Raw genomic sequence first — 25690 nt, 5'->3', positions numbered from 1 at the left:
AAGCAAGCCCAAGTTCAGTGTAGTTTGTCCACAATTCCCACTTCTGAAGATGCCCTCTGCCAGTCTGTTGCTGAAAGTGATTAGCCCACTCCAAGCCTTATCATCTTTAGCCTCAAGGGGAGGGGGGGAAAAAACCCCATCAATGAGGATGACTGGAAAGACACTGCGGTCTTTTATTTGTTTTTCAGTACATTAAATTTACTCGGATAAAAACATTCTAAAAATGTACAATTTTACCTTTAACAAAGTATAATAAAACATAAAAATTCCAATACCAGAATACTTGACATTTACAGTTCAAAATCATATCAGGTAAATATTAAATATTTACAAAACTTTTTGATATTTATATAAAGTTTCGTGCACATTTTGTAATACTAGGAGTAAAAGAAATGGCTCGAAACGGGCAAAAGGCATCCCTTTTGCTCCAAACGGAAAGTTATAACTGGAAAACATGTTAACCTGCCATTGGGGGACATAAATGTTTCCTATTAACAGTTAGAATTCAGTTCACGGAGAGAGGTGTGGATAGTGGTAGCTTTCTGAATTGCTGGCTTCTTTAATTCCTGCTTCCAGGTAGAGCCCATTAATAAGGGGGTGCAGATACATCATAGGAATCTGACCATTTTAGGGTCATTTCGGCCTTAAAATGAAGTGCATCTGCTAAAGCGTTTCCTCTAGGTGTCTAGGAGTGTTTATTTCAGGACAATATGAAAGGCATCATTTTCAACAGAAATTAGAAAGCTGCTCTCTTAATCGGAGGCTAGCTCAGAGTCTTGTAGTGCTCCGTTAGGTTCTCATTAATTATGGTAAACCCCACACTTTGCAGGTATCCTACAGTACAGTCAATGAAAATAGCCTTCCTTCATAGCAGACGATCAGGGTTTTGGTTTTTTTGTTTTTTAAGTAAGGAAATGCTTTGTCCCCTCTAGGCCAGGATTTTGGGCAATCCTGCATGATGTGCTGTTTTTGTTAACAACATGAATTGAGTCACATTCCTTCAAGTCCTTCAGTGCAAAGTTGCAACCAAACTGAGGCACGCATTTATATTCTAAGAAAGTGTTTCAATTGTTCTTGCACGCGAGGCCTGCTGTGGGCATCTATTCCTATATGAAACACTGCCAACGACTTCTGAATAGTGGAGAATATGAATGGAGAACTACAAGGCAAACCTAATACTTTCAGAGGCAAACCAAGAAAACTCAGATCAGGTTTTCTTCTGGGGGTTCCGCTGCATTTTCTCTGCAATTATATTATCAAAGCAGTTCTCTTTGAAAGTTGGATGGCTGAGTGAGTGAGTCTTTTTTTTTCCATGGGAAAAAAAAATCACATTTTAAAAATTGCACAGATGTAATAGAGGCAAGTTTCTAGAGGCTGCCCAATTAAGAAAACTAATAAAGGTTTTTATTCTGCTAAGCTTGTGGGATGATATTCCTTTTTAACGGACATTTGGCTCTTAGCGTATATTTCAGACTACTAAAAAGTATTTTCACCTTTAACAGTAAATATGAACTGAAAGATGTAATAACCAAGGCAGGTTGCTTCTACTCATGGCAAGATCATTAAGGCCACGTAAATTGCTGAGTTCCCATCCACTTTGAATAGTTTTTTTTTAAATTTTCCTAACAGGTGACCATGTATAGCAGCAGCCTCAATCATTCAGGGCACAACAAAATGAATTTTGCATGTTATGATCTTGACACACTGATTTTAACAGCAGCCACGTTATTACCCCAGGGTTCGGAGCGAATAAAGTTCAACTAACTTAAGTCTGTCTTGCATCCATCTAACTAACCCTGTTTTGGTGAAGCTGAAGTGAGGAGATGGAAACTGAATATTCCATTGCATAGAAATAACGGACATCAGATGCAGGCAGGCAAGAGACCAGCCCAGGAGTGGAACTCGCCACTTCTTTACAGAAAGCAGGGAGAGTGTTTGGACACGGCCACTCCTGCTTTTCAGAGGGGAGCTTTCTTCTACTACAAAGCAGCACATTAAAAAACGTGGAGACCCAGCCAGTCCCGTCCTACAAGACTTAAGACTTGAGGCAACCCAGATGTTATATAAAGCAAGGAGTGCAGCAGGGAGAATGAATTCTTTAAAAAACATTGCCTCCCTTTGACAGGTAAAAATCCACATTGTTTCAACCCCCTTTGGAGAAGCACTACTGGCTGCTACTTAGCTACCAAAGCTAAAATTTTTATAGCCCACATCAAATGAAAGAGGCAAACTATAAAACTTTCCTAAATAATGAAACGGTATGCTGCTGTACTTTGTATTTGACGCTGCGCCTTCTAAGCCCAACAAATTCCTGTAAGAGTCTGAATTTTAAAATTTATTACAGATGTAGAACACCATTTCCTACGGCAGAAACCGCTGAATTGTTAACACTTCCTTAAATCGTAGAAGAGAATTTAAAAAAAAAATACCACTGAGTCTCTGGCACTAGACCCTCGGAGACTTAAGCTTAATCCACCACTGGTAAGTTAGTCCTACATTAAGAGGAATTGCTGACCAACGTGGTATATAACTCTTTCCAGAATGAAGCAGTCACCTCTGTTCTTTGGGAAGAAAAAGAGGGTTAAGTTTTTTTCCTTTATTAGACGACCACATAGCCTGCTGGTGCCTGTTTCCAACATCTCTTCCCCTCACCTCAGTTTGCTAGAAGTGCAGATAGTCAGAACAGAATTATACATTCTTCCGTAGTGCAACCCTTTAAAATCCCAGAGTGTAGTGCCTGATTTATTTTGAGAGGAAGAAAAAAAAAAGGAGATATGTTTAACTAGCTTCCGAGGTTAAGAGTCCAGCAGGCGAATGGCAACGGTTGCACCACCGGCCTTTAGCTCTCACTCCAACTCCAGATTATAACGTAGCTGCCCAGGAGTTTAATTTTCCAGCATGGAAGGTGAAATTATGGCAACATTCTTCGGCAAAAGTGCAGCAGTTTCTATACAACAAGAAAAGACAGTTGGCCAGTCTCGCCTATCTTCGGGGAGATCCAACGTTAAAATCTGTTTTGGCAATTCAGGAAAAAAAAAATGGGCTTGGAAGCCCCTCCCTCCCCGCCCCCTCTCCTAAAGTTTCAGTTCCTTCCTAGGGTTGAAGTAGAGCACCTTTGGATTAAAAAAATAACATTAATAAGCTCAACAGATAGACTCCCAATCTGAAGTTCCCTAATTATTTCATGGCCATTTTGCCATCACAAAATATTGCATCTGAAGTTAAGCTCAGTCCGTGGACTCTAAACTCTCAGCCGGGGGAGCGTATTTTAACCGAAATGTACCTGAAGGAAAAAGAAGGAAGGTTAAATTAGCAGAGTTTTGCAATCCAGGTTGTAAGAATCCCAGTTCAGATTCATAGAGTCTCATATATTGGGGACACAATACAGGCAGTCCCAGACTCAACCACAATTGGGAGCAGAGCTTCCACTGCCAAGCAAGGAAGTCGTTACGTGAGTCGTGCCCAGTTTTATGACTTTTAGTTGAGTGAACCCCTGCAGGCGTCAAATGAGACCTGCGGTTGTTAAGCAAATCCGGCCTCACCCATTGACTTTGCTTGGCGGAAGCCAGCTGGGGAAGTCGCACGTGGGGATCACGTGACCCCGGGAAGCTCCACCCCCAATCATAAATACATGCTGGCTGCCAAGCGTCCCAATTTTGATCACAGGAAGGTGGGGAAGCTACGCACATTGCACGTGTGAGGACTGCTCCCGTCACTTTTTTCAGGGCCGCTATAACTTCAAACAGCCGCTAAACAATTGGTTGTAAGTCAAGGACTCCCTGTAATTGTTCATCGTATAGACTATTTCCTGAAGGAAGTCGAGACATCCTTATGAGCCGTGGTGGCGCAGTGGTTAGAATGCAGTACTGCAGGCTAATTCTGCTGACCACCGGCTGCCTGCAATTTGGCAGTTCGATCCTGATCGGCTCAAGGTTGACTCAGCTTTCCATCCTTCCGACCCAGATTGTTGGGGGCAAAAGGCTGATTCGGTCGACTGCTTGGAGAGTGCTATAAAGCACAGTAAAGCAGTATAGCTATCTTGGGGGCTACACTGGCTGCCTTCCCATCTCAGCCTCCTCAGGCCGGACCCTTCAGCTTCTCCTGTATTAAAGAATGCTAAAAAAACGATGTATTTTTTAGATTCTGCCTTTCTTCTTGGAGTTCAGGAGACCGGTCCTCAGGATAACCTCCTAAAGTACAGGGCAGAGGGTGGGGGACTGGCACCCAGGCCTCCTGCACCCCGGACTGTGTCCTTCACAACCACAGATCAATGCTTCTACCAGGGCCATTTGGAGACTGGATCAAATCTGGCAAAGAACGGCAAATTCACACTCGCATTTTCAACAGGGTTCTTTCTCCCTCCTGGTGCCCAGAACCACAGTCCCCGACTGCCTTTTTGGCGGGCAGCCCCATCCACCTCTGACAAGCCACGTCCCTCCTCACCTTGTCGATTGAAATCCATCGGTGGTTGCTTGCAGTCTTGAGCTCGGTGGCCGCTGGCTCCACAGTTGTAGCAGGAGAGGTTCCCGGGTTTCTTGTGTCCCGAACCACCGCTGTTGTTCACCATCCCCTGGGCCTGGTACACCCCTGCGGTGCCGGCCATGAAGCTTTGCATGGGGGGCACCGCAAAGGCGGACTGTCCGCTCATGAGGGAGTCCGGCGTGGGGCCGCTGCCGTATGGAGAGTGGACCATGGGGAAGGCCGAGCTGCTGTTGTACTGCTGGGGGTTGACGTAGCCGTTGCTGCACAGAGGACTGAAGGGCAGGAAGGGGAACGTAAACATGGACGGCCCTGAAAAGGGGTGCTGGAAGTAGTTCGTGTAGCTCACAGTCATGCCGCTGGAGCCACAGTTCCCGCTGCAGCCACAGGAACTGCAAACCATGCAGCCGGGCGGCTGCTGATGCTGGTGGTGGTGGTGATGGTGATTGTTCTGGTTGGGGACCGGCATGTTCCCCGCGGAGCCGCCCCCACCATAGAAGCTGTTCTCCGCAGCCGAGGACAGCGTGGGGCTGGAGCTCGGAGGGGGGCAGCTGGGCAGGCTGCCCATGTTGGCGAAGGAGGTGGCGAGATGGCTGCTGGAAGACGCGGCGGGGTTGCTGTTTGCGCAGAAGGTGCTGCTGGGCATGGGGGCCACCGGCATGCCGCTCATGGCGGAAAAGGCCACTTTGGTGTTGGCGGTGTACAGAGCCGTCCGGGGGCTGATTATTGCTGGGGAGACGCTGAATTGCATACTGTTGGAGCAGGACGGCTGCCCCGCCAGGGTGGCATCAGTGGGCATGGACGAGGAGACCAGCAGCTTGATGGGGGGGCGTGCCATGTGGAAGACCGTGCTTGAGGTGACGGTGGCCGTGGTGCTGGTTTCCACCAGGATGCCCGGGGGCTGGGATGGTTTTGCCATTCGGTCCAATGCGGGCGCGTGGACCAATTTGGATCGGGGGCCAAAATGAATGGAAGGCGCGGAGGGGCCGTTTTCAGGGACCGCCGAGAGCACCTGGAGGGGCTGATGCGGAGGCACCGGGATCCGATCCGCCAGGGTGTTTCCAAAGCTCTTCTCCATCTTGCTGCTGTTCTGAGCGGGCCCGCTTGAGAACTTTGTCCTGTCCTCTAAAGGTAAAAGTGGGTGCATAGGTGAAGAAAGAAGCTTCAGGTCTGCATTTCCACGCTCGGGTTTGTGCATAGAGTTTAATATTCGAATCGGAGTGGCCGTCATCTGTCCTGGCAAGGAATGGTGAGCCGTTGGACTAGACTCGTTCTGTACGGGCAAAACCTGAGCGGTCGGCCGGGCCGAGCTGGAGCCGAAGTGATTCAGGATCATGACCGGCTTCTCCTTCTCCAAGGGCTCCGGGTGGATCTCCACACCTGCAAGGCAAACAGGATCAGCTGCAGCATACCGAATGAGGGAGGCCCAGGGGCTACCACAGAATGAAAGGGAACGCCCTTACGCCTCTCGTTCTCCTCGGCACTGTCCGAGCTTTCTTCCCGGGGCTGCATGCCCATGGGGCTGGAGGATGAGCTGGAGGACTCCGAGGAACTGCCTTCGCGGGGGGGCGTGGTGGAGACCGTCTGATCCACGTCCACATGCAGTTCTTTGGGGGGGGAGAGAAGCAGAAATCCTCATCAGAAATGAGAAGGTGAGGGCTGCGATTAAGCAAGCTGCTTTCTAAGGGAGGGCATAACTTTGGAAGTCACAGATTTAAGCAAAGGGACAAAAGAAAACAAGAGCCTTTTTCGGGATCACTCAGTCCTGGCTTTGCATCCTCCCCCTCCCTGGAGGCAAATGTGGAAAGGCTCCAGACAGCACTAATGGGAGAAGCACACTCATCTGACACGGGGGACCCCTTTACCTGTGGCATGGTTCCCACGAATGTTCTGTATGGGGTTGATGTGAGTGGTGGGAGGAACTCTGGCCACCCCAGAGCTGACAGATGGGGAGGGCGCTGGGTTCATGGTCCGCTTCTCTGACTTTTCTCTGCCGTTAAGAAAAGGTTGAGAAAACACTTGAATACGACCATCATGTCTTCTAGCCAGACTGCCATTTTTCAGATGCGTATCCATGGCTAGCCCCTTTCCCAACACCAATTAATAGGCGCTTCCAGAGCTAGTACAGGTACAGATCCTTCAGAGGGCGGTTTAGAGTTGCAATGAGCCTGAACAAAAGGAACTTCTGATGTAGTTTTCGTAGTTCTAGCCATTCCCGCCATCACATGACTCCAACCCAGATGCATGGGGCCTGGCTCACTATTACGGGCGACACTGCAGTCATGTGATTTTCAGTGTTCCCCGCTGGCTTCCCACTGAGTCAGAGGTTGCGGTCACATAATGTCCTCACTGGACAATGTCAACTAGTCTGTTGCTTAATGACAGCACTGCCTTCGTAAATTGAGGAGTACCTGTACTGGCACAGAATGTTCTGGAACAGAAATTGAATGGCACTCCCCCCTCCCAATCCAACATCAAATCTGTTCCAGTTATTTTTTAAGAACGTACAACACATTCCTAAGTTGTTGGGAATGATGTCTTAAAAAAACAAATTTCTTTAATACCAGTTACAAATCACCCTGAGGGAGAAAACTGCTTTTGTTTCTGCGGCTGACACTTACTTTTCCAATTCCAGCTGGGTCTTGAGTTTCTTCTTTGCTCCCATGGTGAGTGTTTCAAACTTATTAAGATCTTCTTCGGTGAGGCTCAAGAACTTGTGGAAAAAGACAAATGATCAACACATTTTCTAAACAAAAAAGTATTTGTCAAATTGAGAATACTAAGGCAGGCATAATGAACTGGGATATATTCCAATCAAAGAGAGAAAAATATTAAAGTGATTAAACTCAGGCTTGCACTAAATTCAATTTATAGCTAAAGGTATACTATAATACGCAGATTAAAAATCTACTAGAAGATGCCCATTAGAGCCGCTCTGGGTTTAAAGTGGCATAATTCACTTCCACCAGAGGGCACCCCGCTATCGTTTTTAAATCAGAATAAGATGGTCGTAGCTTTACAACATCCTGCTGCAAAGAAGTACTACATTTTAACTACTTCTTAGTAAGCCATTTTAACAGTAGCATTCCTCTTAAGTAAAGCCTACCCTGGCTCAGCTCTTTCCCAGATTATTGAGAGATTCTGCTTGCTAGAAATACAATTTGTGAATTGTGAAACTGAATGGGGAAGGGCAGGGCAGGGCAGGGCCGGGAAGGATCGGGAAAGGAAGGGAAGGGAAGAGGAAAAATAGAAACAGAAAAAAACACTATATTCTTCTGGTGAGGCCTGCATCATACCTTCTCCATTGTCAACTGTTTAAAAACCGGATAGTATTTGTGTAACCGCAGTTTTCGCAGCCAATCTAAAATTCCGTTTTGCTCCTGTGGGTTTTGTGGACTTGGAGCCATTAAAACAGGGGAAGAGTTTTCTATCTGGCTGCGGCTACATGCTAACGTGGGCCCGGCCCCACCTGAATGAGAGCAGTGGGAGAGGCCAACGGCTGTCGCGGCCGGATGGGGCAGGTGATGCTGAAGACTGTTCTGGGCGGCCTGGACACCTGCAACCCCACAGATGGGCCTGTAAGAGAGGAGGAAAGCCAGATAGGAATGAATCATTCCCTAGGAAGTAATGGAACCATGGACAGTCCTCGAGTTATGACCGTAATTGAGCCCCCGCAATTACTGCCATGAGTCGCGACAGTCGTAAAGCGGGCCATGGCAATCTAAGGCCCTTTTTCAATGGCCATAAAGTGAATGCTGCGGTTGTTAAGCGAACCCATTGCTCGCTATGGGGGTGTTTTTTGCTGGAAACTGGAACAAAAGCCAGCAAAAACGAAAATGCCTCAGCAGGGCAGGGAGGGAGCCTTGCTCAAATGAGGAGGGCAATGTAATATGAGCAATAATTAATGAAAACGAGAAGGCTGTCTGGGAATTAGCCAAAGCCATTTCCCCTAATTACACAGGAAACGGAACTACATTTCAATTGTTCTGTATTCTACCCGCTCCCTAAATTCACCTCACCTTCCAGAAGCACCCAGCGTCGTACCCACTTTGTAAAGGGAAGAATTGCCAGGACCTAAAAACAAGGACATTACAGTATTTAGTGTTAATATTTGGCTAAATCTCTTTGATCCATATATATATACACACACACATTTTGGGAAAGGGTTGAGGTGGCGTTTGCTCTTTAAACTCACTTGAACTCTGATATTGTGGAGAGTGACATGAAGTGCTGAAAAATTTCTTGACGTGGTCATTTTTCCAGATATGGGACGGTAAGGATGTCAAATACCTGCAAAATTATTGTGAAGGATTGTATTTTCCTAACTTCAGGCAAAACAAAACTAAGACTGTAAAAGCTGTCAAAAATGAAGTCACACTGCACAGAACTCATTAGGAAATTACAAATGTATGAAGTATTGAAGTCATTGAAGAGACATCTAGGGACTGATTCATGAAACAGCCACAATTCAATTAAATTAAATTAAAGCAAAAAAAAAAAAATCCTACCTATGTGTGAGTTAAATCTGCCAAGACAATAGATTTAGAATTACAGATAGACCTCGATTTATGACCATTTGTTCAATGACCATTATAAGGGCACTGAAAAAAGTGACTTATGACTGTTCCTCACACTTGGAACCATCAACAGTGCCAAGAGGTAAAGTTGGAATCTCTTAACGACCCGTGATTTGCTTAACAGCATCACTTAGGGACAGGTTCCAGCCCCAACTGTGGTCATAAATTGAGGACTGTTTATAACTGGTCAGACTACAACCTTCTTACCCATTATATTTCATGTAAGCAAATAACACTGCTCATGTAATTTAATTAATTGCTTTGGCCAGCCATACAAGTGTTTCAATAGTTTCGACTCTGGCTTTCCGCTGATGCCCTACTATTATTTTTTTTAAGCGGATTTGGCTTACCAGATGCAACTGGCCCTTAAGATTTATTTTTTCTGCCAAAGTTATTCATTTTTCTCATTACTCTACCCACACAATACCTCTTTTTAAGTTCTTTGCAATGGCTTCCTGTCCATTTCCAAATCTAGTACAAGCTTCTCAAACTCCGCTAAAAAAATCAGAGGCCTCTTTAGACGGGAGCCACACATACAAGTGCAGTAGGTTAATTAAATAAATAAAACGCTTCAGAGTGATCGGTCCTGTGATTCTCACTTGTCTGGCTCTTATCAGCTTCAATCATCTCAAAGCCTTCTTGTTTCCTGAAATAACCCACTTTTTTTCCTTTTTTCGCTCTTCCCATCTGCAGTTGTCCCTCCAAGCTGTTTTTCTTACTTTTATTCCCTTTTCAAAGCTTGCTTTATCTGGGAAACTTCTCAAGTAACCCTAGAGTGCATGTATTTTTGTCATTTTGCCAAAGCAACTGCAATTAAAACAATGGTAGGCCTCTCAAAGGGAAGACTTATTAAACCTGATCCGGCACAGTGCTAATTAGGAAGATGGACCTGGGCCTGAAATTATGCACTTCCAAGGAACCAACAGCCCCCCCACCCACCCACCCCGCAGCTCCCCCACCCACCCACCCCGCAGCTCCCCCAAAGGGGCGGCATGAATTCCTACAGAGTAGAATTGTGTGAGGACTCTGTGGTACAGAATAACAGAACTGGGCACTGCTAATGAAAGCAGGGAGAGTGTGAGAGCCAGAAGGTAGATGGGCCACATGAGAACCTAAGTAGGGTTTCATAATTTGTGCTAAGAAACTATACTAAGTAACCGCAACCAAAGCAAGTGATGAAGCAACGGCAATTAAATAAGAGTTATTACTTAATGAAACAGTTAAATTCATTAACTGAACAATAAAATAATAACTGAAAGTCCCACACCCGCAAGCAGACAAATTTCAGAAACAAGTTCAAAGTATACCTAAGGTCTGATTCCAAGTCCATATGGCTTCTTTCTAAGTAAAATGAATCTGGACCAGCTAGAAAAGGAATGAATTTCTCCAAATTTTCTTCTGGACACAACTGACCTAACTAAGAAAGAAAATGTTGATTTTCATTATTGGTATTGTACTGCATTGCTGTCAGCTGCTGCTCAGAATCCAGCAGCACATGGATTATTTAAAATATTCAATATGAAACTGACATATAGCATGCAAAAAGTAATCTTATTAATTCTATTTTTTTAAAAAAAACCTGTGCAAGATACAGTGTATTATGTGCTTTCAAATGTACCTTAAAAACACCAATTGTACAAAATGATTTTACCTTTGAAATGAAATCAGTCACTTCGGCAGAAGACTTTGTTACCACTGTCACTGAGGAATCAGACCATAAGACCTAAGGAAACGAAAAAGAATCCTTTGGTCACCTTCATCAAGCAACTTTAGAATGGACAGTCAGATGGATGGATTGGTGGGGCTGGCCGACATACAGCGGGGCAATTCTGGCTGCGTTTCTGAAGGTTACAATGTTTTCCCCAAAGTGGACTTAAACAATTCCACTGGCATGATGCTTTTCTCCCACCACCGCACAAGGCAAACCTGGCTTGGGCTTGTTAATCGGCAGCTGCTTTTCTGTACAACATGCGTTCGGTGTGGAATGTTCATTTTAAAAACATGGCAGCAATGGCCAGGCCTCTCACGTGTGCAGTGTAAAAATTAGCATAGTGGGGTAGTTTACAGCAACTTTTAGTGATAATATCCTTGTTTTCTTCATCAATTTTTATACTACTGTAATCAAAAGACGGTGGCAAGATGTTGTTCTTTTGTTGCTCTCTTGTATGCATTTATTACACCTGATCCAAGATCAGAACTACAAAACTGTTCTTCAAATTAACAAAATGTACTTTAGAAGCATATTTGATCTCGTATTGGTAAGACAGGCCATTTTGGTAGTCCTTGACTTACAACCGTTCATTGAGCGCCTGTTCAGAGTTGTAACGGCACTGAAAAATTGTGATGCATGACCAGTCCTCACTTACAGCATCCCCATGGTCACATGACCAAAATTTAGGCACTTGGCAACGCAGCATCCTGGGGTCATGTGACGGCAATCTGTAACCTTCCCAGCCGGCTTCCGGTAAGCAAAGTCAACAGGGGAAATCAGCTACGCTTAATGGCCGGGTGATTCACTTAACAACTGCAGTGATTTGCTTAACAACCATGGCAAAAAAAGGTCGGAAAATCAGGCGTGACTCACTTAAAATAACTGCTTAGCAATGGAAATTCTGGTCCCAATCGTGATTGTTGAAGACTAATTGTATATTGCCCTAATCCTAACCCTTTTCTTTTTGTCTCATCAAGTTTTTATTTTTAAAAAATTTCTAATTCTATTTTTCTCATCAAGTTTTAATTTTTAAAAAAATTTATACTCCCTAACCCTTTTCAAAGCCTGCGTATGGGCATCTGGTATATTCCAGACTCCTAGGTCCTGAGGGGTGTGTGTGTGTATGTGTGTGTGTGTGTGTGTGTGTGTGTGTGTGTTTGTAAGAGAGGATGTACCAAACCCCCTAAATCTGCATCCTTTTCTTCCTGCAGGTTCAACCACCTATCTGAGAGCACCTCTTCCATAGAAGCTGAGTGATTAACTGAATTCACATGTGCTTACTTATAATACCAGACACAGGCGAACCCAGGGTGTGTTTTGCACGTATTGTATGGGGAGGCTTTGGGGACAGGTGGGGAAATACGGCCACTATCCTTTTTAAAAACAAGCAGGGATGAAGTGAGCAGGATGTTTCCACACTATATTAACCACCAAAATGCATGCATTTTTCCAGCCCTGGGGATACTGCCAAAAGCACTGATGGGAGGAAAGAGTTTCAAAATACATTACGTAATTCAGGAATTTCCTTTTTCCAGCCCTTGCTTAACTTAAACTAAGAAACAGAAATGGGCAGGCAACAGCTTTGATTCTTCCTGGGGCTTTGTTGATTTCTTTTGCTTCCCCTGGCGCGCTCTCTCTCTCTCTCGCTCTCTCTCTCTCTCTCTCTCTCTCTCTCTCTCTCTCTCTCTCACACACACACACACACACACACACACATACGAAGCGTGCAGGGGGACGAATAGCACTTCTGGATGCGTTTGTGGTTCCATTTACGTGGCTTTTTGCTTGCTTTTCTGGATATTTGCAAGGAAGAAAAGTGCCCTCAAAATCCGCTTAGAACTCCATGGTTAGGATAATGTCCCAAGTAATGGCATTGCTGTAATGCTGACCTACTCATTGCCCCCCCACCCCCCCACCCGTTCCTGTTAGCTTTCATAATATTCATGTTGTGTCTATCTGAAGTAAGGTAGTTCCGCACAGAAGTTCAGGGGCAACTTTTCCTGGAAATCTGTTTCTGCACATTGAATTAAAGCTCAGAGTGCACACCTTTCCTTCTTTTAAGCTCTCAGACTAGAGAGGCCAGTTGGTGCTTGTCTTGCCCTCGGGCTAGACTCTCAGGGGGATGGAATGTATAGTCTCAATATATCAAAACAGAATCACGGGAATTACAGGACTTTCCTTATCCTGTGAATGGAGTTGAATTATCATATGGTACTATTTTTAGTTTTAGATATTCAAAATCTTCCAATTTTCCCTCTTGCTGCATTTCGTATGATTAACCTCAAGGCCCGAGATAGATCCCCAACAACTTTAATGAGATATTATTTAACAGGGCGGCACAATTACTATATCACTGCTTTATCACGGTTACTTTAGCATCGCTTATAGTGTGAGTGCTGCACATTACATTTTTCCTTGTATGTACACAATTAGACTGTGTTACGAGCAAATGCTTTCAATGAATCTTGAATGTAAATGAATAATTAAAGCCCTTTCATTAAAAAAGAGATATAAGCAGACTATTTCCTACAACATGAAGTGGTAAATGTCCAAGACACATAATTTTGGAATCAGAGGTAATGTAAAATTGAATATAGTATGTTTTGCGGGCAAACTATTATTTTAAAGAAAGCATGCTGAATGCTCCACATCTGGTTCCCTTCATCTCACTTGTACTTCCTTTTGATACTTTGCTACTCACCTCAAAAGAATATTCAACAATCCTATCATTCTTCTTGTGTGATAATCCCTTTAATTCCACCTTTTCAACGCTCACTGTTAAAAAAAAGAAATACATGTTACATATGGAAGGGCTACAGGCCTATTTTCTTTATTTCAAAAGCAGAGAGGGCTGCAGGCATCCGCGATTACTCCTACTGGCCCACATCTGGATGGCAAATTCCATCCACGATGCTTGGATGCTTTTTGTTAGTGCCACATGGGAATAAGTACAAGCAACCCAAAGTCATGGAACCAGGTTTACCGAGGTGTCTATGGAGATTCTCAATCGTCCAGGTCATGGTTGTCCCAAAGGTACTTTTTCCAAAAGACAACTGGACTGTCTTGGATTTTTCCTTTGAAAACAAAAAAAAAAAGCTGCTTGGATGAGAAGCAAAATGTTTTCGAAGAAAAAAAATCTACACAGTCCAGTTGCCTTTTGGAAAAAGCATTTTTGGGACAGGTTCACCAAGTGTTTGAATTTGAATGGCGAGTTCTAGCTTCAAAAACCAAGATGGCTCCTTATACCATACAAAACATGAAACAATACATTTGCTAATTGTACTGCCAGCTCTCCTTTTCTGCTGCTTTGTGAAAGAAGACCCAACCAGCAAACCAGATCAGCAAGGGAGCCACCTCAAGATCCCTGAGGTCCCCAGCCCTGATGATAAAGCCGGGTCTTGAGGGACTTCTGGAGAACGAGAGACGGAACTGACCTCACTTGGGGTGGGGTGGGGTGGAGAATGTTCCATAAGGCAGGTACCATGGCAGAAAAGGCAGACTTCCTTAGGCCTGCCAACTTAATTCCTTAACAGATGGGACCCACAGCATGCCTCTTTTGCCAGATCTGATGGGCTAAATATTTTTTAGGCAGGCAACATGCACATGCCAAAGTCAGTGCCTTAAAGGTTTTTAATGTGTATAAAATGCTCATCTTTGAAACAAGAGTTGATTATCTCCTACAGCAAGAATTTTTAGCGTTTGCTGGATAACATGCCAGCAGCTAAAAAGAACATGTTTAAAAATACCCATGTGTGTATACTGATATTAATCTTGCTTGGAAAAGCTAACATTGTTTAAAAGCATTTTTCCTAACTAACATTCCCGTTATGTTCTTTCTCACTTGTCTCAAAACACATTTTCTCCCTATGTGGTAAATTAACAGTTTTTAAACCTTTAAAATTCCTATTTATTCTATCTTTCTGCAGAAGTCATATGAACTGAATGCTTACATTTGTGTCATAATTAAATGTTCTTAATGTTATTTTTCATCTTTTAATTCATAGGACGTAGGTAGTTTTCACCTAAACCTTTATCCGAAATTGAACTAATAGGAAAACAGATCATGCCCTCAGTAAGCAAGTGCTGTAATCAATTGTTATTTAGATAACCACATCACAGGCACACTAATACCAAGAAAGAACTGAATAGTTTTAAGATTATAGAAGAATTGTTTGATTGATATCTTAAAATAGCTGCTTGAGAAAAAGAGAAGTGTATCCATATTACTAACACACACACACACTCATATATATGTGTGTGTGTGTGTATGAATGAAAATGAAAATAGGGGCAATTTTGCGTGTTCAGTAGCTCAGAATTGTTACTAGCCAAGGTAAGCTAGTGAACAGGCAAAGAGATAACACTTTTAGACGTCATAAACTAGATTATAAAACGTAATAGCTATCTATTATACAGCAACATTTATGGACGGCATTATTGATATGTAGGATTGGATTATAACAGGAAAATAGGATAGTATTCTCTAATATTTAAACTTGTTTTATACCTAGTTTTTATATGGATCCCACCATAAAATGTGAGAAACAGAAATTTAGCAGCATGGTAAAATGGCCACAGTAAAGGGGAATATTTTGTCTGGCTCTGATCTGCCAGAACCAATTTTTAATAAAATATTGTAGTAACAGAAACTCTTCACAATTGCCATTTCTTTCTTCTTTTTCTCTGGTCTTACGCCAGGAAGATGCTACATGTGAGACAACTGCCAGAGAGACCTACACAAGGATGGCAACGCAAACGTATCCAGTTACTACCTTTCTGCTACAAATGCAACCACAGATTCATGAAACACACATTAGAAACCCATTAAACTCCACTCATGTGGACAACATATGGAACATTCAGTTCCAATTTACAGTACTAATAGACTTAATTTCCTGTCTGATTCTACAAATTCATTCCTTTTTGTTTTCAGACTGTGAATAACTTTTTCATGTATTTCCAAAAGCAGGTTCAAGATTAAAAGATCTTGGGCTTCTTTTATTATATTTGGTTTCCTTTCAATATTAAAAAAAAGTTAAAATCAAAACAAAATAAGAGTTCAGTGACTAGACAAGTAGTGAAGTCAGCATCTTAAGATAACCACAATGCCCATTAAGTATACTGGGAATTATGAGAAAAACATATAACTGCTATTTTAAAAACATGAGTAATTTCTGGGACAGGAAACTAAAACTCAGATGAACATTATTTTTGCACAAATAGCCAGACTTCAATTTATTATGCTCAGTTAAATGACATTCTTAAAAATGTTCTCTAGATAACTGTGTTGTATATACTAGTTTATGTATGTAGACATATCAAAAACCACAAATATTTTTCAACAAGAAATATTCTATTGGCCTGGAACTAAGAGTAGCATATGTCTTTCAATCTTCAAGGGAAAAAAAACGAGTGTGTATTCACATCACTGTAAACTAGGTCTACAATAGGGTATAATCTGCAAGTTTACATCCTCTACATCAACTACAAAAACAATAATAGATACTGTTCTGTCTCTTTTAAAATCAATCACTCAAACAAATAATGTTCTTAGGATGGTTTGATCTCAATATACTTGAATTTCTGTAATAATGCTTGACATAACTTATCAAGTTAATTTGATCTAGCTATGGTATCTTCACCAAAATAGAATTCCAAACTATGGGGTCACACTTAGGGAACACATCAAGGCAGTCATTTACTGTATGTATTGGTTTCACAAGGAATACATATGGATTCTATTCCTATTCCTATCCTATCCTATCCTAAAGGCCCTAGAGCAGAGGTATCCAACTTTGGCAATTTTAAGGTCTGTAGACTTCAACTTCCAGATTTCACCAAACAATTCTGGGAGTTGAAGTCCACAAGTCTTAAAGCTGACACCCCTTCCCTAGATGATATCAATACTGTAGTATAATTATACACACACACAATAACAGAAAGAAACAGAAGCATTACCCCCCCCACCCCTCGTTGGCAACAATCGTAATAGCTGTAGGAGCAAGTGACTGGGCAACCTTCTGCAGATTAGTTGCACCGACTCGAAGCACTGAGTCATCCAGTACAGAATACTGGACCCCAGTAAGCTTCAATGAAAGTTTACTGTGAATTTTGCAGAGATGAATGTTTTTATCCCCTTCGAAGGAGCTTGGGAGTGGGCAGCTGGCACCTGTGCCACTTTCTGAAGCAACTGAACTCCTCCGTCAGCTGAAGCAGAGAAGGAAGGAGCTGAGTATGCCCTGAGCTAAGTGTCTCGCCTCACCTTTCTCTATACTAGCAAGCCAACTCAATTGCCCAAGCTTGGTTTGGGCCCCTATTATACCTGACAATGTCAGGAGAGCTTGCAGAATGACAGCAGCAGTCAAGAGCAACTTCCTTATGATCTAGGGAAGGCTTAGGACGGCCTACTTAGCACCTTTGTTACCTGTCATCATCTCTTATTCCTCCGAGGCATCAAACCTCTGTCTCTGAACAGCTCACAATTGTAATGCATGCTAACTCTTTATTTTGGCATTACTGCATTGTTACTTTGGTCTGTGACGGTCAATGAAGATTGACAGGTAAGCCTTAAAGAAGATGCGGGAGATCAGATGACAGGCTGGCACAATATTATGCAGAAACAAGGACAGTGCCTCAAGTGGTAATCTTTTCAAAATCTGGAGACAAATGGAGGTGCCACAATATTAGAACTGTGAAAAGACAGGGATTTCATGCATTTCAAATGAACATGGATTTCCTTAGGAAGGATTTCAACTCCTAAATCACCTCTGCTAAGTATTTAACCTACTGCTGAAAACTGCTTTTTTTCCCTCCCTGAATCTTCTTCCTCTTTTAGCCAATTCTACACTGTAAACATTAATTCCAATCTTATTTATTTATTTATTATATTTCTATACCGCCTTTCTCCCGTAGGACTCAAGGCGGTATACAGTCAAGAAAAATATACACACACAAACATCATAAAATTGCTAATTAAATTAATCTTAACAGCAACAACCCCCCAAACCACCAATCGTATGCATTAGACTAGAGGATGGGAGAGGGGCAGGAGAGCTTTGATAAGTAAAACTAAACAACCAATATTTCTTAGGGGTCAGTTACAACAGTCACAGGCCACGGCCTGTGGGCAAGCAATGGCCTGAAATAATCAGCCACCGCCTCTTTCAGACTAAAAGCCTGGCTACTTCCCTGTCTCAAGGCAATTCACATCCCCCATCAAGCATTGATGCTTTACTTCGAGAAAGCTACTGGATTCTGCTGGTAGCACCTTCTCCAGTCACCTGAAAAAGCAGTTGTGGCCATAAGCACAATGAACACAGTAGCTTGGTCTGGTGATATCCTTCCACAGATTATGCGTATTTTGTGGAACTCACCCACATCAAAATAGGAATGTAACTATTCCTAATAAACGGCTTGCAAGAAGAAATTATTTAATTGGTAGCCTTATCCAATCACAACCTGAAAATCATAAGTGGTTCAACAGAGTCCTAGAGGGCCTTTTGCAAGCAGCCTTTGTGACCAGACCACTTTTCTTTCGGCTGGGTATCAAAATAATGTAATTTCATCAGCGCTGTCCCTTCAACTTATTGTTAAAAATAGCACAAGCATGATACACTAATGAAATGGATATGCTCAATGCAGTGAGGTAATGCAATAAATCAATGGTCTTTCCTAAGAGGTGTAACACAAGCGGTTGCAAGAAAAACAGCTGGGTTTTTTCCTTGCTTTTCTTTTTTCTTTAGAAAAAAACAAAACGCTGTTTCAGGGTATAGTTGCAAAATCAAAAATATTTTCCAGTTGGGAGATATAGGATGACAGCTGTTGCTTAATTCCAATTCAGCTAAACAAGTCCCTTTACTGCCTTCTTCAACTAATGACACACACTTATAACTTTCACTCCAAAAGGCCTGCCCTGAGGAGAGAAGCTGCAGGAATATGTTGATAGCTTAATCTAAAAGAGATTAATTGTCAACGTTACAGTGGTTTCCTACTGTATAGTCAGTTATAGTTATAATGAATGCCAATCTTATTGGAATTACTTAATTCCATTACTTAAATGGAATTACCTGACAAACACCACTCATGTTCACATTTTAAAAGTGCAAAAAGTGCAATGTGATCCCCTTTTATGACCTTCTGACAAGCAAAATCAACGGGGAAGCCAGATTCACTTAACAGCCGTGTTACTAACTTAACTGCAGTGATTCAACTGCTTAACAACTGTGACAAGAAATGTTGTAAAATGGGACAAAATTCCCTTAAAATTGTTTCACTTAGCAACAAAAATTTGGGGCCCAAATGTGGTCATAAGTCAAGGACTACCTGCATTTTCATTGGACTATAAAATAATCTCAATACTTCCAAAGCAGAAACAAATGTCCTTTTCCCACCATAAGTAAGCAGTTCTAATCTGTATCAATTTTATAATTACTGCTTGTATGTTATTCTTGTGAAATCCAGTTAAGTTTTGTTTTCAATATTTTGGAAAAAATGCTAATGGGAACACAGCATTGACACTGGTGAAATATTTTAATGGACAGAAAGTCGGATATGCTGCCTTAAATAAAACCTCAGGTTTCTTTATCGCTGTGATTTTGGAAGGCCTGCAGTTTCTTCATAAGAACACTGGAGCTTTACACAATGAGATAGTCATAAGGATACTTCCATATGGATTTGCCATTTCATTAAACTATTGTAAGAGCTTATGGAGTGCAGAGTTCATTTCAACATCTGGTTTAATGTATTTTATCCCACACTATGCTTTTGGAAAATATGCTGTGGTCAAGACATCTGGTAAAGTTCTAAAGAGGCATGCTGCACAGAGAATAAAATATGACTTTCTACCCCTGCTTGTTTGTATAAGAGCTAAGAATAAATAATTGTGATCTTTTCATTTAAGCGGCATTGTTTTCAGGGAAAGTAAATAATATAAGAGTTGAAATGTCCATACTTTATCAAATACTGAATTAGATTTTATATATCATCCTAGAAGCAAGATTTAAGTAAACTATTAACACTGAAGATTCTTTAGATTGTTTAAGCAAGACTGCCTTTTGTGTTTTGCACATGATCAACAAGTCTGAATAGTTTCCAATATTTTTGGATGTTACTTTAGTGTTCCAGATAAATCTCAGAACATCAGCACACAGTAAACTTCCTGGTCATAAGTAATAAACTGTCAGATTATTTGTTTCAAAATGTGATTTAGGAAGCCTTATATCCATATATCTCACTAGCAGCAAAAAAAAAGAGTATACTTCATTGTCTATCTTTACAGTAAAACCAAGCATGGTTTTCTATTATGAATGACTGCTTTGCCAGCTAGATGAATTCTTTTATTTGAATTCAATTGCATATATGAAACATTCTTATCTGGAGGTTCCAAAATATTCTGAGGTGTAGCCTTAAAGAGCATTTGTACACTGCCGTGTCAGACTGAATTCTAACGCCTCTCAATGCCTTTTTAAAGTCCAAGCAATAAGTCTTGCTTAATGAAATGTCAGATCTCCACACAATAGGACAGGCCAATCCTGAATAGATGAATCAATATCGTAACAAAAGAACTACAGCAGAGGAGAGAAATCTCATTTAAGCACTGAAAATTCAACACAACAGGGCTCTGCACTGCATGAGTTACAGGGACAAGTCTATTCGCTGCCATTCTCAAGTCCTTTCTTGTGGCGTGGTGTAACTATAGCAGGTAGTAGAGCTTGGCAGTCATGCTACGTGAAGAAAACAGATTCTTACATGGCCATGAGAATGATCTTCTGAAGACAAATGGAGAAATGAATGAAACTCGTGTGTAATAAATTATTCCCATCCATTTAACCTTCCCATTCAAACACTACCATAACTGACAGAGAATGAACTGTTCCTTAGTCTTAGAGCAATCTATCGTTATTTTGCAATATTAAAAACAGGAGTTTCCTTTATCAATTTATACGTGATTTTTAAGCAGTCAGACTGTATTTCCTCCCCACACACAAACAGGAATATTTGGCAAAACTTTGGGATGTACCTTTGGAGTGCTTCCCTGAAGGCCTCTTAGGCAATGACTCCTCAATGGAATGTGCTGATGTGTGGAGTGCGTTCTCTAAACTGTTACCCACCACGTGGTTTATGGGGGTCTCAGATCTCGGAGTGACCTAGGCAAGAGAAAAAGTACAAGAAACAAACCCGTCAATTTGGCTTATGCGAGTTAAAAATATTCTTAAAGTCCAGTTGTTTCTTATTTTCAACTTGCTATCTTTTAGAAAGCATCTTCAGGCCCCCAAATCTCATTACAGAATGTTAATACTCATATTTTTGTTATACCTAACAAACAAACCTAACAAACAAACCTATACCTATGTTAATTTGCTTTCTAGTAATAATAATTCTCAAAGCAAAACTATCTGCTATGTGTCTCAGACACGTAACATTTCATTTGTTTGAAAAGGCTTAAATCTTGCCCTAGTCTCACAGACCTCACTAATCAAGTAATTCCGGTGACTGACTCCTAGCAAATACATGGACCAAAAAGCACCAAGAACTTCCAAGTGCTGTACTTAAGATACCAACTACTGTTCTACTTAGCTATCCAAGAACAGCTTCTGCTGAGTCAATAGCCTCGGATACATTGTATGAATCTTCTCAGCAGGAAATGCAACAAAAGTGTTCTTTATGGCAGGACGCATTTCTTTAACTCAATATACTCCAAATACTTTTTACTACAGGTAGGTGGGTTTTTTAAAGAAACTGGCAAAAGAAGTCCCCTACACTCCACTTCCTCTGTAACAGAGCCAGCCTGCCCAAGGCAGGTCCTAGGTGACTTAATCTATGTTTGAAAACTGGCCTCAGGTGCCTGTTCACCATCTAAGCCTTCTTGCCAACTTCTCCTGGCCAAGGTCAAATGCCTTCCATCATTTTCTCCCATTCCTGAGCCCAGGGGCAATGCACAGAGTTGCATCTGGCCATTCACTATTACTACACTTTTAATGCCCAGGGCAAACCATTCATTTCCAATACGTACCTGACCCTATTGCCACTCTAAGACTTTTTTAAAAAACCTCCAAGCCTTTTTATATGTCTACCAAATATACTTGCAACGGCTAAGTAAATGAAAGTGAAAACAAACTTTATTCCAAATGATGCACGTGTCCATCAACCATGCAGAAATTGGAATTCATAATCTGGTAGATAGCAGGAACTCCAAATGTTTTTAACATTAAATAAAAAGAGGCGAGTATGAGATTTGCTGTCAATGTGACTTAAATGTATCATGTCAAGGATTATTCATAATAATGCACCCTTTCAATTCCATATAGCACTAATGCCTCTCTGTGGAATAGTAAATAAGCCTACACAGACACTGGTTTTACAAACTAATCAAATCAGTTTCAGGGGTGTTTCTCAAACTTGGCAACTTTAAGATGTGTGGAATTCAACATTGTATCAGCTAGCCATGATATAGCTAACACTCTACCAAACCTAGCAAGCTAGAGGGAAAAAAGCAGAAAAACCTATGAAGGATTAATGATGAAAAACAATAATCAAATATGTCAACTCAGCCTGCTTTTGCCTAACGTCCCAAACTTGATTTGATTCACCCTTTTTTTCTTTTCAGAGTTTCAAGTTTAGGGTTCATTAATACCAAATTAAGCATGTTCCGCATGTAATCTTTTCTTTGAATTAGCCTATTTTTCCCCAAGTCCCAACATGCAATTTTCTTTATTTTTCTTTTTATTAACATTGCAAACTTTTAATTGTCAAAGTTATCAGGACAGCTCTTGACAATGAGTATCTGGACAAACTTTAAATCTGTCCCATAAAAAACACTGAATATGTAGGTGATCTCTGTGTGTGTGTGTTTAAGTTAGTGCAACTTAGAAAATTAATGCTATCTTTTTAGTTTATTATGATTCGGGTGGCCTCTCATAAAGATCTTTAAAACCAGAAATGAATACTAATATAAAAAGAATTGTAGCACAAAGTCCCACTGAATGCATTCATTCAGTCAAGAGTTAATTGGTATGTGAACACATTAGAATTTGTTTTACACAATACCTACAGGGTACTTTTGTTCAAAAATATTACACAGCACTTCGGGACTCCCCTTTAAAACCCAAAGTTCTTCTCAGTGTATTTTCTGGCTACTCATGCAAGCCCCAGCTCTCATTCAAAATGCTTGAATTTGGCAAAGCATGAGGTATAAATTAGACTTACTTTTTTAATCCCCATAGATTGTTTGTTATAGAAACACATGAAGCTAGATGCAGATGCTTACAAATGGCATTAAACAAGTATTCAATCAAGTCTTTATATCTAAGAGCATCTGAGGCATTGTTGACTGATTCAGTTGCTTATGTAAATTGATACTTAATTCTGTGTTTTTGTTTGAGAAATGAAAAAAAAAACGCCTAGGGTATTAACTTTTGACAGTTTAAGCACTGGTGTTTATTCTTTAGAACACAGGATGGTAACAAAAATGTCCTACACTGAGTTTTGTTTGATGAAATACATAACATAGAACGTATTAACAGTACCACAGATCTTACTAGATCAGTGTTCCCCAATTTAATCATGATCTAGTTGCACTGTTCCTTATTCCAACACTGGAGGTTTTTAAGAAGAGTTTGGGCATCCATTTGTCTGAAATGGTATAGGCCAGGGTTTCCTGCCTGAGCAGGGGGTTGGACTAGAAGACCTCCAATGTCCCTTCCATCTCTGTTTTTCCTATATCCTCAATTTGAACAGCCAGGGGAGGGGGTGGAATCCACATATGTATAGAAGCAAGGGTGTGAAGATTAGGTTCAAATTTGCATCGTCCAAATGCAGTATAGTCTGAAGAGCATTTAGAGGGCCCAGACCACAATGACAAGAGCAACATGCTTGCCTCAAGCCCCTTCTGAGGAATTAAACAACTGTACAAGTTCCTTCCTTCTTGAATTATATCTCTGCATCAGCTAATTTAAAAGCATTCGTCTCTGCTTATTTTGAAGCACCAAACACTAATATGAGAGGCAAAAACGTATAAAAGACTTACTGAAAGTTTTACATTGAGGACATTTAAAATACACACACTATTGAAGGATAGCTAAGGAAATTAACTTTAGCAGGTCCACGTTGCAACTACCACAAGTTGTGAAATAGTTTTAAACAATTCTCACTGATGATGGCCAAAACATCTGTCCAGTCTCAATTCCTGGACACTAACTCTATTTCACAAGACCAGGCTGCTTTTTATAAAATAAGCAAAAATCTCTCCCCCACCTGTCTTAGATGGGGGGGGGAGCCCCAAATCAGCTCCTGGGGCCATCTTCTCTCCATCCCCTCCAGCCACCATAAACCATGGTTTGCTTTCCCTTCCATCCCCTCCAGCCACCATAAACCATGGTCCATCTTCTCTCCATCCCCTCCAGCCACCATAAACCATGGTCCATCTTCTCTCCATCCCCTCCAGCCACCATAAACCATGGTCCATCTTCTCTCCATCCCCTCCAGCCACCATAAACCATGGTCCATCTTCTCTCCATCCCCTCCAGCCACCATAAACCATGGTCCATCTTCTCTCCATCCCCTCCAGCCACCATAAACCATGGTCCATCTTCTCTCCATCCCCTCCAGCCACCATAAACCATGGTCCATCTTCTCTCCATCCCCTCCAGCCACCATAAACCATGGTCCATCTTCTCTCCATCCCCTCCAGCCACCATAAACCATGGTCCATCTTCTCTCCATCCCCTCCAGCCACCATAAACCATGGTTTGCTTTCCCTTCCATCCCCTCCAGCCACCATAAACCATGGTCCGTCTTCTCTCCATCCCCTCCAATCGCCATAAACCGCGGCCTCCTTCCCCTCCGCCTCCCGAGCCCGGCACCCACCTTGTGGCACCCGGGACAGGTCGGGGCGGCGGCGGCTCCGGCCGTGGCGGGGGCGGCGCTGGCGCTGGCGCTGGGGGGCCCCTTGGCGGTGCAGGCCAGGAGGCTCTGGATCTTGGTGAGCTCCTGCCTCAGCACCTGCTTCTGGTGGAAGCTGAAGGCCGGGTGGTTGGAGGCCATGGTGAAGAGGAGCAGGAACTCATCGCCGGTGCGGCCCTCGTTGAGCTGCAGCCCGTAGTTGTGGATGACCGAGTCGAGGTGCGTGAGGGTGCGGAAGAGCACGCCGGCCGCCTCGCGGTGCGACGAGCCCAGCAGCGCCAGCGAGACCAGCAGCTTGCTGCGCACCACCTCGTCCGTCAGGTTGGTCAGGCCGCCCAGGTCGGCCGCGTTGTTGGCCTTGATCTCGGAGTCGCGCAGCGAGTGGTAGTCCTTGCGGGCCAGGTCCTCCAGGCAGGCGCCCAGGAAGCGCAGCTCCAGCGGGATGCACAGGTCCAGCAGGCCGCACAGGAACTCCACCCGCTGCGGGGACGGCAGCTCCGAGAACCAGCGGTAGACGCTCTCGCGCTGCAGCCGCGGGCAGCGCTTCTCCACCATGCTGGCCCGGCGGACCCGCGGCCCTCAACCGCCCGCCCGCCCGCCCACCGACCGAGGGAGCCCGGCCGGCCGCGGCGGGGGAGGGCAGAGCCACGGGGTCGCCCGGGAGGGCCCGAGGGGCGGGGCCTCGGAAGCCCCCTCAGGGAGGGAGGGGGGGGCGGCTGGGCCGAAGCCTTCTCGGGCCTCCCTGGCGCGCTTCGCGGCGGCTCCCCTCAGGCTCAGGGGGCGGCTCCTCCTTCCCGCCGCCGCCTCGGCCCGGCTCCCTCCATCCCTTGCCCGCCGAGGGAGAAGAAGGCGAGGAGGCGGCACAAGCGGCAGCGGCACCGGCGGCAGCTCACCCTCGCACCGCCCGCCCGCCTCCTCCTCAGCTGCCCGCCCGGCGCGCGACAAATAATCCCGCGACAGGAGGCGACGCTGCCGGGCGGTGCTTTTCCCCCGCCGCCGTTATACGTGGGAGGGATTCCGCGAGC

General features: G+C 43.1%; 1 protein-coding gene across 2 annotated transcripts; it reads right to left on the bottom strand.

Moving 5' to 3' along the window:
- Nucleotides 1-149: 149 nt before the first annotated feature.
- On the bottom strand, nucleotides 150-25690 carry ZCCHC14 (zinc finger CCHC-type containing 14). Of its 2 annotated transcripts, none has more exons than XM_034426589.3 (13): nucleotides 24630-25690; nucleotides 20785-20911; nucleotides 13469-13542; nucleotides 10708-10779; nucleotides 10364-10473; nucleotides 8675-8769; nucleotides 8499-8553; nucleotides 7776-8055; nucleotides 7101-7192; nucleotides 6345-6469; nucleotides 5943-6086; nucleotides 4444-5859; nucleotides 150-3283 (listed from the first exon to the last, which is right to left on the bottom strand). In XM_034426589.3, the coding sequence occupies exons 1-13, from the start codon at nucleotides 25218-25220 to the stop codon at nucleotides 3228-3230; spliced, it is 3237 nt and encodes a 1078-aa protein (XP_034282480.2). In that variant the 5' UTR covers nucleotides 25221-25690; the 3' UTR covers nucleotides 150-3227. The 2 variants fall into 2 exon arrangements, with proteins under 2 accessions (XP_034282480.2, XP_034282479.2); XM_034426588.2 differs by having other exon boundaries at nucleotides 150-2947.

The sequence above is a fragment of the Pantherophis guttatus genome, chromosome 11 (genome assembly GCF_059756535.1).
Source record: "Pantherophis guttatus breed Tessera chromosome 11, ASM5975653v1, whole genome shotgun sequence".
NCBI lineage: Eukaryota > Metazoa > Chordata > Lepidosauria > Squamata > Colubridae > Pantherophis > Pantherophis guttatus.
Note: the sequence above shows the minus strand (reverse complement) of the source record. Positions and strands in the feature narration are given on the sequence as shown.